General features: G+C 37.9%; 1 protein-coding gene across 2 annotated transcripts; it reads left to right on the forward strand.

Annotated features, from left to right (window-relative positions):
• The first annotated feature begins 1,001 nt into the window (after window positions 1–1,001).
• dctn4 (dynactin 4) lies at window positions 1,002–15,640 on the forward strand. Of its 2 annotated transcripts, XM_030145483.1 has the most exons (14): window positions 1,002–1,188; window positions 2,100–2,170; window positions 2,282–2,460; window positions 2,631–2,674; window positions 3,147–3,254; window positions 4,906–4,926; window positions 5,435–5,508; window positions 7,004–7,116; window positions 7,198–7,307; window positions 7,414–7,487; window positions 8,486–8,540; window positions 8,659–8,766; window positions 13,780–13,877; window positions 14,386–15,640. In XM_030145483.1, exons 1-14 carry the CDS (start codon window positions 1,054–1,056, stop codon window positions 14,603–14,605), a joined length of 1,410 nt encoding a protein of 469 aa, XP_030001343.1. In that variant the 5' UTR covers window positions 1,002–1,053; the 3' UTR covers window positions 14,606–15,640. The 2 variants fall into 2 exon arrangements, with proteins under 2 accessions (XP_030001343.1, XP_030001344.1); XM_030145484.1 differs by lacking the exon at window positions 4,906–4,926.
• Window positions 15,641–16,598: the final 958 nt, after the last annotated feature.

Below are 16,598 nucleotides of genomic sequence, written 5' to 3' on the forward strand. Positions count from 1 at the left end.
GTTTTCTGTAGATTGTGTTGTAGTGGTGGTAATGGTGATCCTATGAGCCAAGATGTTGTTTCTCATCAGGGTGAATGGACATGTGAGGTTATATCAAACCACTATACGTACCCTGTCAAAAATAGAGTCTATTGTGCAATGGTAAAACCTACTCAGAATTTTTGTAGAAAAGCCATATTTTTAAAAAACATCTCCTGAAAACAAAGTCTCTGGTGTGCTTTTTTGATGACATAGCTTATGTGAAGAAATCAGGAAATAGAGTCATGAATATGAATACCTAAGAACCTAAAACTATTGACAATTGTGTGCAGATTTCCTTTGCCTTAAGTCAACAATGAGCTCCTTAGTCTTCTCCACGGGGACAGATTGTTTTTATAACACCACAGTCAGTCAGTTTCTCACTTCATTCCATAAGCCACCACATTTTTATCAATAAATAGTCCTGTCACTGCTGTGTTGTCAACAGATTTCACAGTGGTGTTAGTAGGATGTTGATCCACACAGTTGTATGCGTACAGACTATATAGTGAAGGACAAAGACAGGAACAACAGTGGATGAATATCTGAATCCAAACTTAACTGTCTGCAGTAATGATTTGCTTTACAAGTGATATATTATATCTTAGATTGTTTCTTTTTTTAGGCTACATTTTAACTTCAAACCGGGGACAATAGATGAAAATTAATCTTGTTGGCTAACTTTGGTTCATTTACAGCTTTTTGTGTCTTTGTTCATTAATGATTACTGACTTTCAGATGAAGCAACTAAGAAGCAGCTTAGGCTTTAGAGCTGCATAAAAGAAGTACTCATATACATTTACACATCCCTCAAATTTGTACTTGAGTAAAAACACTTCTGTTTCAAACTCATGATCAAGTTTTACTCATTCCTTTCACTAATCCAACCATACACACCATCACCCTGTTGATATGAACCAATGCTGAGTGTTTGCCACAGGAGGTCGTCATTGAGCATGCGTGTGTCCGACCGGAGGCAGCATCAGTGTTAGCCTTAGCCGTGCAGTGAGTGAGCCGTCGGTGTCGGCAGCAGAGATGGCGTCCCTCCTGCAGCCAGATAGAGTTGTCTATCTGGTTCGTGGAGAGAAAAGGATCAGAGCTCCGTTATCTCAACTTTATTTTTGCCGCTACTGTAGTGAGTTACGATCTCTGGAATGTGTGTCTCACGAGGTAAGTTAATCCTCCTTCAGTATCTTCTGGTTATGACAAACGGGGTGTTAGCTTGAATTAGTTAGCAGCTACTTTGTTGTTAGTCGGTTTGCTAGTAGCTTTGACAGGTAGGCGGGCTTTGCTAACCCAACTCGCCTGCTGTATGGGTAATGCGCCTGCCAATCATGCTTTTTTCATTAGCTTTCTCCTCTCATTGGCTAGAGGAAATTGTTAACTTCCGCTAAGGTTAGCTTTGTACTGAACTGGCTAGCTAAATTTGGTATGGCTATTCTGTAAGGTAAAATAATTTATTCATGGATTGCTCTTATATTAAAGTATTAGCAATAGATCAAACACATTTATTAAACTTCAAATGCACCACAGTGTACGCCGTCAGTGTTAAAATACAGTTTGGTAACGTGGCTCACAATCACGCTCACCACACCCAGAGTGAATGAGATGTTTATTCTGTGACAATCGTATAAATATAATAATATGTGATGTTTCCATTATTTAGAGTTATAATAATGGAAATCTCTCAGCTTTTCTCGCAGAGGAATTAATCAATGAACCTCTTTCTCGTTGTATGAACTGTTCAATTAGCTAGTATTTCTTTTGCTAACTAGCTGGCTTGTTATTTACTATAATTTAACCAGTCTCCTGAGATAAATAAACCATCATAGCAGCTAGATAACTGCACTGTATTCAACAAATTGAATATGACAGATACATCCATACAAATGAAAGGCAAGTCTTAAAAAGCAGTGCACATACATTCAAGTAGATCGAAGTTGTTTTTTTGTAGTATTATTAAATGCTAAAGGTACTAGAAATACAACAGTAGGAAAGACAGTGGAAATTAAATTGATGTGGGATCACAGTGTTTTACTGTTTAATTTAATCTCTAATTTTACTGTGCTGTCTTTAATCAGGTCGACTCCCACTATTGCCCGAGCTGCCTGGAGAACATGCCATCTGCAGAAGCTAAGTTGAAAAAGAACAGGTGGGCTCTGCAGATAGGTAGAGGAAGTTAGATATTAATACACTGGTCATTCCTGTGTTCCTATCCAATCACTGCTCTTACCTGTGACCTGTGTACACATCTGTTGTCTAGGTGTGCCAACTGCTTTGACTGCCCATGTTGCATGCACACCCTGTCCACTCGGGCCACCAACATCCCTGCTCCCCTGCCGGATGATCCTACTAAGACAGCCATGAAGAAGGCCTACTATCTAGCCTGTGGCTTCTGTCGCTGGACATCTAGAGATGTGGGAATGGCTGACAAATCAGTTGGTGGGTTTTGCTACATACACAAATAAGTATCACCAGATACAGCATTTCCAAATGTGAACTTCAGTAGCAGAAATGGCACCTTAAGTACCAAAGCAAATTGGTGCTTTACTTCCTGTTATTCATAGATGCATTTGTTCTTATGTTTTTTTTGTGCATTCTGTTCTCTGCAGCTAGTGGTGGATGGCAAGAACCGGAGAATCCTCATACTCAGAGGGTAAGTTTTGCCCTGTAGCCTTCATGAGTTTCTCACATGTTTTCTTGTCACACATTAGTGTTATTTGTAGTGATATGAATAAATAAGCCTCTATGTAAAATTAGCTTGAGGCAAAAGCAATCTAAATAGCTGTGTAAAACCTCAAAATCAAGAAGGCAAAAAATGTAAATGTTGTCTTTTTCATAATTTTGTAAAGCACATTGGCACAAAAGTTGTAGACCTTTAATCACCATACCATTGGGAAAAGAAACTGTAATCATATTCATTGTTGCTTAACATTATTACACAGTTCTACACAGAACATTCAGACATCTGAGACAACAAAATGCTGTTATAGTTTACAGTTTTATTTTACTGCCTTTACACTGTAGTTTGATCTTTTAGTAAGCAGTGCTACAAGAGGGAATTCCTCATTGAAGGGGAAAAATTCGCATTTATGACCAAACTTTGGATGAATCATTTTCCCCTGCAGATCAACAAGCTGATCGAGTATTACCAACAGCTGGCTCACCGAGAGAAGCAGGAGAGAGACAGGAAGAAGATGGCCAGGAGACGACAGTGCATGCCTCTGGCATTCTCGGTACTCTGCTCCCTCTGAGACTCACTTTGGCATTTCAAAAGCTCCACATCTTTTTCTTCTCTGACCTTTACAATAGGAGCATAATAATGTGGTGTGATTCGAAAGATGAACGCTTACAGGTGCATGCCAAAAGATACTTGTCATTTTCACAGATATCCCTTTATACTCTGACCCTAGTGGCCGTGAAACAAAGGCCATATCTAATACCTCTGTAATAGTATTAAAGTGGCGGTGATCCTAGGTAGATTTATGTTCCCTACATATCTATAATGTCACAAAGACTGTACCATTGATGGAACTGTCTGATAAGCATGCATTTTTGTTCCAATGTTTTGAATGTCTTTACTGTTTCTGAAAATGTTACAGAGAGTAGCATTTTCAAATAATTTACCTTCGGAAACCATAGAGCAAACTGGAATTAACAGATGTTGTTACCATTGTTATATGGATATGTTCATTTTCTTCCTTCAGCTTTTTTGGCTCTTGACCTTTTACATCCTCTGCATTTAGCTTCTACTGTTAAAATCATACAAAAATGCAAATTACTGCATCAGGTCCTGTTGAGATTTAGCATTAATGCGTATCTTTGAGTGATCTCACAGAGCAGCTCTAATGCCAGACCACTTAAACCACATGTGGAGGGTCTGGACCACATATGTCCACATTCGACAGCAGCATGAATATGAAAGTACTTGCACATTTTTGTGCCAAATACCTCTTCAAGTATTTTAAAGACATCTGAATTTCAAGTCAATGGAGATGGAGATTAGTGTTTGATAAGTGTAGTGCAGGTTCAGTGCACTGGAATAACTTTCTGTAGGTTTTATTCCAAGTGAGGATAAGAGCTTGTTTAATCCTGCTGAATTTCATAAAAAAAAAAAACTTCAATAGTAAAGCATATGTCATGGAAGAGAACAAGTAATGTGAATTACATGTACTGTTAAACAGAGTAAAGATTCTTTAACCGCTTTTTTCAAACATCTTGGTTCTGTTTTGGATACTTACATTATTTTGCACACAGAAACAAAATTGTTTCATTTTCAGGGGAGCTAGTAATTTTATTCTTAAATAATATTTAGGGTATGTTGATTGGTAATATTTATTCATACTTTGAGTAAGAACACATTCCACGTGAAAAGATGTTCATAGTCTTAGAGTGACACAGTGATTTAAAATACATTCTATCTTCCTAGCGTAGATAGCTTTCTTTCTGACCCCTTTCTTCATTTCTGATGCATTTTCAAAGAGGCAATGTAAACCCAGTCTGTTGTATTTACCACTTATGGTGTTTCTATAATGTTTTGCAGCAATGAAAGTTTGCTTAGAGACATTTCCAGCGATAGATTAACTATTTTTTTTGTGCATAGACTGAGATACAATTACATGTGGTCCCTTGTGGACATGGATTATAATGCAAGATATGAACAGATGCACTTAGAGCTGCCCATATATGATCAGATCACTGTAAACATGTGTTAATGCCATGTTTTCATCACAGTCTAAGTAACTTTCCATCACTGATGCGTTTCTGTTGCTGTTGCATTGCATGAATTGCCACTAATGTTTGCTTATCTGCTTTGGTTTCATCTGGTTCTTTGTTCTCTCTTTTCTTTGCTTATGCACTCTGATATTTTGGTTTTTACTCTCCCAGCAACACACTATTCATGTGGTGGTGAGTTGTATTTTTCACAACTTGGGTAGTCTAACTTAAACAGTAGCTGTGTCTTCTCTGTTCCTGTCTAATCTGTTACTGAATGGCCTCACAGATCACATGAATGTTTTCTTGGGTAAATGAGACTTAAGTACATGCACAATAGGAGCTTTTATGATGGTCAGAAGGAGAGAAGAAATCAACTCTCAAAGCCTGTGAAACCAGATCAAAACATTTTTTTCTGACTAATTAAGTCCCAAATTGTCAGTCTGTTAGAGTTGATCCTCTCCTGCTGTCCTGACCAGAAAAGCTCCTGTTTTTGTCTCTTACCACAAGAGAGATGAAGTAGCTTTTTGTTTGTCTTCTTGTTCATGTAAATGTCAAGTACCATCTATTTCCTTTGCTGTCTTTAGATGTTATCATGAATTCATTTTTGTGGCTGTAGAATAGTCGATAGAAGACCAGCAGTACATTCCCTGATTCTACATGTTGGGCTGAGTTGTGACCGTGTCTTTTCCCATTCATGCAGGAAAAGTATGGCCTTGGAACCAGGCTGCAGAGGCAGAGGCCCGGAGCTCCCATATCAAGCCTGGCTGGCCTTTCGTGAGTGCTCTCGAGTCTTTACCTGAGAATTGCCATTGCTTTTAACTTCTCACATGGAACATTTAGTTTCCTGTCGTAAAAACATATGTAAATTTAAAGGGCAATTACACTAGTTTTGTATGTCTCAGTCCAGTAATTACACATTTTGTATGCAGTGCATGTGTAAAGTACATGCATAGATACGTTTTATTGGTGACACAGATTAGATTGATTTCTTACCTTCCAGCAGCCATTGGTCTCATTAATTTTAGTGTGCCATAAAAATCAATTTGCAGATCCTTGAAATCTGGATAGAGATATAAAAGTAATCAATCACAGTTCTTCACCCTCACTTTTTAATAAAGTTAGGTCATCATGTAATGCACTTGTGAGCAGAGACTATTATTAAAGTCTTCTACAGGGAGTGTTCAAGGACCCTGCCTGGAATCTGAAAATGTATAATTGGCTGCCAAGGAGCACTATATTGACAAAGTATCCTGTCAAAGAAATCATCTTTCCAAGAGACAAGTGTAAAGTAGGCAAGGGCATCATGAAAAGAATAATGTGAATTTGGTTGTTTCTAGTCTAATAGGGTCACTATGAAGTAATCATGTCATGTTTGAATGAAGTGAAATAAATGAGTCTGAGGAAATTTGAGCTTTCAGCTTTTAGAATATCAGATTGGTTTTATTGGTGTTGTTGGTGTAAACACTGGCAAATTACATTACATTCACTCCGAAATGTATAAGTGAGTGGAATCAGAATCATTTATTCATCCTATGGGAAAATTATTGGGTGTTACAGTTGCTCCATTCAAGTATGATAAAAAGTAGCAGCAAAGAAATTATGAATATGACAAAAAGATTAAAATATATTCATATAAAGCTCTAAATATACAAACATTTACACAATTTGTACGTTATTTACTAGACAATATAGTCAATATAGTAGTAGCCTTCCCCCTACCATCCCGTCTGCCCTCATCCTATTTCTTTCCTCCTGCCCCCCCCCCACTCCCCACCGAATACATTGAAAAAGTTCCACCACGTGTACTGTGTTTATAATGTATGATGTCTTATGTATGTGCTTGCATTATCCTCTCTGTTTTTTAACTGTAATCTTCGAAGAAGGGGGTCTGTGGCGGCGCACTAGGTTGCAGCAGCTCGATGCCCTACATCGATCTTAATTTTGTTTGATGTACTATACATTGTACTGTGCTGTCAAATGACAATAAAAAGCTATTCTGATTCTGATATTATCAATATGATGATTAAAGAAATATACAGAAATAGGTTTGGTATAATACTGTTGTGTGTAATTATTATTATTATTATTATTATTATGTGGTTATAAATTGGAGTTAAACAGTGTGACGGTCACATGCAAGGATGATTTCCTGTGTGATTCAGTGGTGCATTTGGGTGGAATCAGTCTCTCACTGAGCTGCTCCTGGGACTGACCAGCACCTCATGGAGTGGGTGAGTGGAATTAATGGGTGTATTTGTATGGTCACTAGTCTTAAAGAAGGTGAGGACCAGAAGGAGATCACCATCGAACCCGCCCAGGCGCTGGATGAAGTGGAGCCCCTGCCTGAGGACTGTTACACCGGGCCCATCTGTTTACCTGAGGGTGAGTTCACAGCTCCAGAATCAGCCAGCACCGATCATTTTTTTTCTGTCCGGGACTGACTCAAACCCAACTCCTTCACAGTGACAACTCTGCGGCAGCGTCTTCTGCAGCCAGACTTCCAGCCTGCCGGGGCGTCTCAGCTCCACCCCCGCCACAAACACCTCCTGATGAAGCGCTCGCTGCGTTGCAGGGTCAGTTCCATCACACGTCTTACACTCCTACCTGCATTAACGGAAACCCACTAATTCTGTCAACCACATTTAGATGATAATGATTTTTTTTAATTTCCTCCTCTAGAAATGTGAGCACAACTTGAGCAAACCAGAGTTCAATCCAACTTCAATCAAGTTTAAAATTCAGCTGGTGGCTGTGTGAGTATTCACATCACATTTCTCTACAGAAAGATTCTGAACATCAGAGTTTAGTTAAAAAAAGACAAATAATAATAATTGTAATTATCCTCAAGCCTGTTGTAGATTAATTGGATATTGCTGTAGAGATTAATTTTAGCAAAACACAAGTGTAAGCATATGTTCAGGTAATTATTCCCGCCAAAGTAGCTTAATATTAAAACTGTCCTCTAATCTTTATAAACCAGGGTTCCTTCTCAAGTATGGAAAGTATGGAAAAGTATGGAATTTGATTTTATAAATTTCCAGGTTTGGAAAAGTATGGAAAATTGAGACAAATGTGTGGAAAAAAATTCATGTTTCCAAATCTGTTCCCACTGTTGTATTTTCTAAAACATAAAATTCTGAATATCTAAAAAAAGAAATGGATCGATCTGTTTTTTTAAGGCACTTGCTAGTGCAGCTAAAATGTTTGTGTGAGAGCACATACAGTAGGCTACGCATCCCAGGAAACATTTGGGCAGATTGACCAGTGGAATGCCCAGCCTTCTGCTCTCATCCCCCTCCAACCCATTTTAAGGCCCGCCCAGCTGATGTAAATTCTCTGACGACTGGCTCATAAATCCCAAATATGAAGACTGGTTGGATGGTTTGAATTTTTTCACCAAGATATCTGGAAATTAGGGTCTGGAAAAAGTATGGAATTTTGAAATTTCACATGTGTAAATCAGAAATACTTTATATAATTGTCTCTGTTCTCTGTAGTGAGTTTATGATGTTTTCTGGAGTTTATGGTTTTACTTTGAAACTTGTGTAACATGTGTGACTTGTGTCTTTTTCTTGTCTTTACCATGCATAGTGATCCTTATTCATACATATGTATCACACAAATATCTGTCACAAACAAAAGACCCTCCAGTTACCTTTCTGTTGAATTTAATATTTTTCATGACTCCAGAATCTCAGCGCGTCTCAATGTTAAAGTTTATTGACTTGCTCTCGACCGTCTCCTCCAACAGGAGTTACATCCCTGAAGTGAGAATTATGTCCATTCCAAACCTCCGATACATGAAGGTCAGTGCGTGCAGTATTATGTGTCATTTACATGCTGGCTCACTCTCCAAGGTAATAAGAGAGGTTTATTCATAAGACTATTTGAGTTCAACTGGTCTCCTCCTCCCTTTTTTATTAGGAGAGTCAAGTGCTGCTGACCCTGACCAACCCAGTGGAGAATCTCACTCATGTTACTCTGGTTGCTTGTGAAGAGGAAGATCCAGATGACATCAACAGCACTGCTAAGGTTTTTGATTTATAGTTTGTTCTTTATTTATTGAAACTGGAGTCATACACTGTTTAGAACATTTTCAGGTATTTAGCATTAAAATACTTTAATTGTTCCTAATATTAACAAATTTACATCAGACATTAAGCTGCGTTTTTTTTCTTCCAAATCTTAGTGTCTTCACTGCTAGGAGATGATTTCCTTATTTCTTTTTATTCATTTATTTATTTATTTTTTCATGTTTAACCACACAAATGTGCTGAACAAACAGGCAGCAGTTAAATCACTTTTAATTTCCTTCAAAATAGGAAAAACTTGCATCTTCCATGACACACAAAAACAAGATCAACACATTATTTGCTTTCCCTGGTAATAAAAATGCAAATGAGGTTCCGCTGTGGCTATTTAGAGTAGAATTTCTTTATTATTGTAACAAGTAACAAGTATAACGAAATTTAAAAGCACCATCCAGTCTGTGCATTATATATAAACCTGCGAAAAAAATTCAAATAAAAGCAGCTAAAATAAATATTTACATCTGGAACTTAATTGCACTTCAATCATTGGGCTGGAAAATGCATGACAAATGGCATGTTTATTCTGGTGTCACATCACAGCTTTACCAGATAAAAACCAGTATCCAAATCCAGAGACATTTGACCCATGAGTGAGTGAGTTTGATTGATTGATTGATTGATTGATTGATTGGTTCCGAACATGCAATGAAATTTAACATATATGTGAACAAGTGAAATATAAATCATAATGCAAAACTCAACAATCAAGACAATCTTTGAAAGAAGAACAGCGCAATAGTTTCATTTACGTGCCTGAAAAGGGGTGGGAAGAAGTGCAACTTATGTAATCCTGCCCCTTCTCTATAAAATATTAATAATATATATATATATTTATCTCCCTTTTCCTTTTACAATACTCTTTTATATTTATTCACACACACACACACACACACACACACACATTTTGTATTTCTTAATTATGCTGGTAGAATATAAAGAAATAATAAGTAACTCAAAGAAATAAATATATACATAAACAACAGTGAACATATGGTGACATTTAATAACCCTCATCCCTATATCTTGCTTAAAAGGCCCTGTCCACGTGTTACCACAAAAATACCAATTCAAAACTGGTACTTTTCAGATATTTGAGTGAAACTTTCAGAAAAATAATGATCTTTTGATACAATTTGGGTGATGCATACAATGGTAAATAGTTGTCTGTGTTTTACTATGCTATTATTATGGTAGCCTGTCCATGTGTTACCACATTCTCATGTCAATAAAACAGACTTTTCAGTATTTTACTCCAAAATTTATTTTCTGCATATTTGAACATAATGTCTAAAAGGTTTTGTCCTACTTCATATCAATTTCCGTTGAGAACCGCATGTTTTGAATGTTTGCATAAAGCTTAAAAAATACATGTCCGTTTCAAGTCCACGTGTTACCGAGCAATATTTTGACATTTTTCACCTACAAATTTTATCTCCCCAAATTTAGTTATACATAATGTTAAAGTTCTTATAAATACCTACTCAAATATATGTAATACATGCATATAAGTTACTCTGCTTACATGACAGAGACTGTTGCATACAAAATGTGTCCACATCTTACCGCTTGATCGGACCCGTAAACTACTATTATTAAGAGAAAAATATATATTTACATAAATGTGCAGTATCTGGGTAATTGTGCAAACTGTCAGAAGTAAATGGTCTATAACGTGCAAAATTGCCTGAGATAAATAAGATGTTAGGTGTGTAGTAAGATGTGTTTTTTGTGCTATGACCAACAATGCTGCTACATTTTCTCATCTTTCGTCTGAGCTAACTCAAAATCCTACAGCTTTAGTGGATTTGTGTCCAGTGAAAGGGGTATAAAATTATTTCTCTACTGGACTCTCACCAACCCACATGGTCAACTCCTGTGGGTAATCAGATCATTATGGGATATGTTGTATTTGTGTCAGCTCACATGTAGAGCAGTAGGGTATTTTTTTTCTAAATTTATTTATTTTTTTACCTCCATCTGTCAGCTGTCACATGCGCAGCAAAGAAATGCCGCGTCCCTGTAGAAAATGGTCGACTGAGCTGCTTGTTGCCGGCAGACGCTCCGAGGCTCTCCGTGACTACAGGCTGTTTGTCTTGGCCTCTTTAGTGATGAATTCATGGGCCAGACTGAGCAAGGAAGTGCTCCTGGCCAAAACAGAGCATCTTCATGACCCATTTCCATTCACATTACGGCCAAGCAGAGTGTGCAAGACAGTGCTGTCATTCTGCTTGATCTATTCAAACACCTGGAGGGCAGTGTGAATGCCATCGAGTGATGCTTGGTTGGTTTTATCGACCAGTTCTTCCCAAGGCCCTGTTCACTCACCTATTACATAATAAATAACATATATTTTATCTGTACATTTTGTAAAATTTCTGACAGCTGTAAGTACACTATAGTATTACCAACATCCCTGACATTTAACACAAATAAGACAGTGTTTTTTGTGTGTTTTTAAACACATAAACCAGATGCCATGTCCAAATGGCGTCCTTTATCTGATTCTGTAGCTGCAATGAGATCATTCCTTTGGATTTTATGCTCATTAGATCTGCTAAATTGCTGTGAGTGACATTAACTGAGTGTCACCCAGAAAGCACAAAGCTGTCACTAGTGTGGCTCAAAAGATTACATTAAAGCAGAAGTTGTAAAGTGATAATGTAGTCTTGTATTATGACCATGACTTCATTAATTTTAAATCGTGTTAGTGTAATTTACCAGAGACTTGATGCTTGTTCATTGTGAATATCTTTTTAAAAACTAAAGTCAGTTCATTGAATATCATTTCAGTAACTTCAGGGTCTGGCTAAGTATCTGTACTTATCTGTACCTTTATTGTGTTGAAAAAAGGACTGGTAAAGTAAAAGAAATGTGCTGTTATGTCACATGAGATTGGTACAATTTGTAGTTTCCATCATGTTTATCTGAGAGTAAGTGATACATTTGCACATAGCAGAATGGTTTTGTTTGAAAGGGATAATGCAACTTTCTTTTTCTTCCTTGAATCAGAATCCTCTTCATGTAGGTTAGTGACTAAACACAGAATTGTATGAGTCAACCAAGTTGTGAAAGCATTGGACTATAACCCCTAATAACACGTCAAACCATCACAACAGGTGTTTTATTGGTACACTTTTGACCGTTTTGTGCCTAAACTAAACCAACCCCTTACCTGACGCATCATATTACAGAGTTTTCTTTTAACGTGCAGCAGTTTTATTGTACAAATGATGTCTAACATGTTTATTGAGGATGTCAACAGCCCACTTGGCATAGCACTCCTCTGGTTTGAGCTTATGAACTTCCTTCATCCTTCATCCTTCTGCTGTGCTTCTTCAACAACAACACCACTCCTCCTCCTCCTCCGTTCTCCAGTCTTTGCAGAGTAGAGTCAGGGCTGGAGCTCACACTTAAAGTAAAGGTAGAATAGGTTCTCTTCTCGCTTCTTTTCAGTGGCTGAAAAGAGTGTTTCTAGTTGAATAGAGATGTGTTTTTACTCTCCCTGTCTTGCAGGTCAGAGGTCCAGTTCTTGCTAGCGCTGATTTTTACCTGTTGCAGACGACAAAGCTCAGTCTGCTCACTTCTCTTCTGCTGCTTTAACATCAGTGGCTTCCACAGAGCCTTTGTTTTGACAGTTCCTCTTGTTTCTGTTCCTCTGCCCTCCTGACTCCTTCTTTTTCATTGTCTTCATGAATATTTCTCCTTTTTCCTCAGTTCTATCCTTATGGTCTTGATAAAGTCCATTTCAGTGTGGAGTTCACTTTGGTGTTTTGTCATCATCTTTTTTTTTTCTCCACATAATGCTCAAAGGTCGAGGTTGGCATTGGGTCTCTCTTTTTTTTCCTTCTATCCCAGCACAGTCACATTCAGTTAGAATAGACAGCAATTTATTAGGATGTTTATAGATCTCATAAATGTGTTATATGTCTAAATCTAATGGGTGGTCATGTGGTTTTAACATCATTTTTAGTGATCTGAGCGCAAGTCTGGGTTTTTCTTTACTTTCTACCTCGCCTCCATTTCAAAGCATCCACTCATCATTTTAGAGCAGTTTACCAAAGGACAGACGAGCACTGAATTTGATTTCCTCATGTCAGAAATGTTTAAGACATGATATCAGACATGGGAGCTAATATTCATGTATGGACTGTTTGCGCTGTTGAGATCATGCATCATCACTCACCATATCTTTCTGCGGTGGCATGATGTCACTTAAACAACCACCACGCCCTGAATACATGGTGTTTTCCTATTGATGTATGGATCAGCGGGAAGCAATGGACCATTGTTGACATTACAAATGTTATGTGGTCAGATGTGTCTCAGACTGAGAGATCAATCACAATGTATCTGGCTTTCATTCGTTTATTTAGCGCTGTTCAACTGATCACACACAATGCAATTTAAAGTGTTAAACAGGATACAGTAATTGGTTTTCCATTTCATTTTAAAATAAACTTTATCGAACATCAGATTAAATGTACAGACTTAAGGAAACAACCTAAAAGTGAATAAAAGTCAAACATATCGTGAGTGACAAAAGAATAAAAAAATCACAAAACACTGGCTAAAATAAATGTAAAACAGTCTTTACACACCCCATCTCTTCAAACTGGTGTAAATATTCACATGAAGCCCCAGACAACTGTCAGTTACCCACAGATTGATTGATGTTTGTTGGGTGACTTTGTTTATCATAAAGTGTATCGCTGTTCTAAAAGTCTCCAGTGTTGAGGCACATTGCAGATATTGCTCATGTTCCTCAGACCTACCTCGCACCGTTTCACTCAGAAACCTGATTAATGTCTTGGATTAGATGAACAGTTTTGTTGTATTGAACTGTTTATAGCTGACAAGATGTAGCTGCACAAAAAAGCGTGGCATGAAAAGACAAAATCCTACATTTCCCCATAATCTGAAAGTCACTAATGGTTCGTTCCCCTTGTTTTTGCAGGTTATAGTTCCCAGTAAGGAGCTGGTGTTGGCAGGAAAAGATGCTGCTGCTGAGTATGATGAACTGGCTGAACCTCAGGACTTCCAGGATGACCCAGAGTACGCGCACACACACACACGCACACACGTACATACAGTTGCAGAAAAATTATTAGACCACCCCTTGTTTTCTTCAATTTCTTGTTCATTTTAATGCCTGGTACAACTAAAAGTACATTTGTTTTGACAAATATAATGTTAACAACAAAAATCGCTCGTAAGAGTTTAATTTCAGAGATGATGTCTAGCCATTTTCCATGTTTTTTTGATAATAACCAAAATCACTTCAGTTCTTACATCAATAACTATGGCATTGTACTGACAAAAATGGTGCTTTTAGGCATTCCATGTTTTCTTTTCTGTCTGTTTTACTCACATGAAACACACAGGAGTTAGTACTTGATTGCATAACTATTGTTTTTGATGACTTTTGATGGTCTAATAATTTTTTCCGTGACTGTACATACATATACACACACACACACACACACACACACACACACACACACACACACACACACTCCATTAATAGTGCAGTAACTCTGAATCTGATCTGTCTCCGCTACAGTGTTGTTGCCTTCAGGAAATCCAACAAGATTGGTTTCTTCATCAAAGTAATCCCTCAGAAGGAGGAAGATGTGGATGTCACTGTTTCATTCAAGATCCGCCACGACTTCCGCAACCTTGCAGCTCCCATCAGGCCTAGCGAGGAGGGAGCCGACACCACCGCTGAGCCCATTTGGCTCACTCACCATGTCGAGCTGAGGCTGGGGCCGCTCGCTCCCTGAACATGACGATAATCTCAAACAGCCGCACAGTCCTGGAACAGGACACTGGCTGAGCAAAATTCTTCAAACTGTGTTAAAAAATGAATTCAAATGAGATTTCTGATTCTGCTTATTGACACCTAGAGCATATTTAACACCACCCATCATGCAGCCTGTCTAGTTCTGTTAAGGTTACAGCGGCTGCATGTAGCTCCGTGGTACTCATCGATATCTAAGAGTATGTTAGAACATGGCCTGTTGCAGACTAACTGAAAATAGCATCAAGTTTCTGACAATAACCACCTCCTCATCATCTTAAAATGAAAACTAAAAACTTTATTTATACACGTATTCCTTATTATGTTTTATTCTGAAAACTTCTACATATTTGCTGTTGTTGGCAAATACAAAATGATGTATTACTTTGTTTTTCTTTTCTGAACTGCAATGTAGTTTACATTCACAGGATTCATATTTAAGATACTATAAATGTATTGCTGTAAGCTGTACGCATTACTTACTTTTAAGAGAGTAAGACATGAGCAGAATCAGAAATCTGAATCCAGAACAATCCAGACAGTTCCCCCTCACCTCTGCGCTTACAGCTTATCCTCTGCCGCAGACAGTAGTATTGTATTAACTCGCATGCTACAACTCTAGTAAATATCACACGTGTTTTTTGGTTCTGTACTGTACTCTGTTCAACAAGGTCGAACCTGCCCAAACACATTTTACTATTGTCTGAGATCACAGTAACTTTTATTAGCACTATGGACAGGATGTGTAAGAAGCTCTGTAAATTACATTACAAGTAAAAAGTGTTGATCCGTTTAATGTGTTGAGACACTATAGAAACTTTTCAAAGTGTGTCCTTTTGATTTGTTGATTTCACTGACTTCCCTGTCAGTGCGTATGGTAAGCTGCTGTTGTCTGTTTTTTGTTTTTTTGTTTTTTTTTTCTTTTGGGTCTCCAGTGTGTAAACCTAGTGAACCAGAACCTTACAACACAGTTAATCTTCTGTACTGGCTAATAAAATGAAAATCAGTGATACTGTAAGTGACCTCTTGACTTTATTGTCTGGGACAGATTGGACTTTAAAAGGATTTCAGAGGTGTATTTTGTGTCTCAGGGAATGATGCACCATTTTTTTTTTTTTTTTAAGTTGCTTCTACTTTCGCCACAGGGTGGCACTACAGGCAAACGAGAAAAGCAGAAGCACTGACTTGTGAGGAATCTGAAGGTAGATGTGTTAGAGGACACTGTGACATGTGTTCACTGATATCAAATTAATCTAGGAACACTTTGGATGACAGACTGATACACCGTGTTGCACATAAAGGGAACATTTTATAAATATCTAAACATAGCTGTGGGATTTTTTTTCTTCACAAGATAAGAGACATGAGGAAGAAATGTCCCTGTCAGAATTCAGAACACATACTAATAGAATTTGTTTTCCAGTAAATTTCATTTTGTATTAACATGTATCTGTCTCGTCAGACGATGCTGTGCACACATGGGACGGTTTGCCTTTGAAAAGGCAGATCAGATCTGTGATGCGGTCCTGCTGCAGTTCTCTGGAGGCGGTCTGCTGTATAAACAGACTCGCTCTGTCTGGGTAATAAAGCCGTGATTTTCTTTTTATCTTCAGCAGATATAAACAGCTCAGAAGAGTGGCCTGTGTCAGAGCCATAAATCACCTCTGAAGATGAGGTAATAAAACGCACATGGGGAGAGACCATGCCACCGAAACAGCCCAGACTCCCACTCTAGGCTCAGCTGATGACACTGGCTGATTTTCAGATCACAGCAGTGATGCTTTGTGCTTTGCTCTTGTTGTGATTTTGCTGCCCACCAGGAATTATTGTGCTACTGTAATAGTTGGACATTTGCTCTACAGGGAGCCGCTGTTTATATGTGGTTATGTATATTCATGACTGTTATTTTCAGTATTTTAGATAAACAGACTAAAGCGATTGCTATTTACTAATTTGCAGAGTTGCAGAGATGTTTG

This window comes from Sphaeramia orbicularis, chromosome 10, assembly GCF_902148855.1.
Source record: "Sphaeramia orbicularis chromosome 10, fSphaOr1.1, whole genome shotgun sequence".
In the NCBI taxonomy this organism is placed as follows: Eukaryota; Metazoa; Chordata; class Actinopteri; order Kurtiformes; family Apogonidae; genus Sphaeramia; species Sphaeramia orbicularis.

What these genes read in the sequence shown, in the direction of transcription:
- dctn4 (XM_030145483.1), top strand. Translation starts at nt 1,054, where the DNA reads ATGGCGTCCCTCCTGCAGCCAGATAGAGTTGTCTATCTGGTTCGTGGA. An exon ending in TCAAGCCTGGCTGGCCTTTC is followed by an intron (nt 5,509 to 7,003) that starts GTGAGTGCTCTC and finishes TATGGTCACTAG; the next exon opens with TCTTAAAGAAGGTGAGGACC. An exon ending in AAAATTCAGCTGGTGGCTGT is followed by an intron (nt 7,488 to 8,485) that starts GTGAGTATTCAC and finishes CTCCTCCAACAG; the next exon opens with GAGTTACATCCCTGAAGTGA.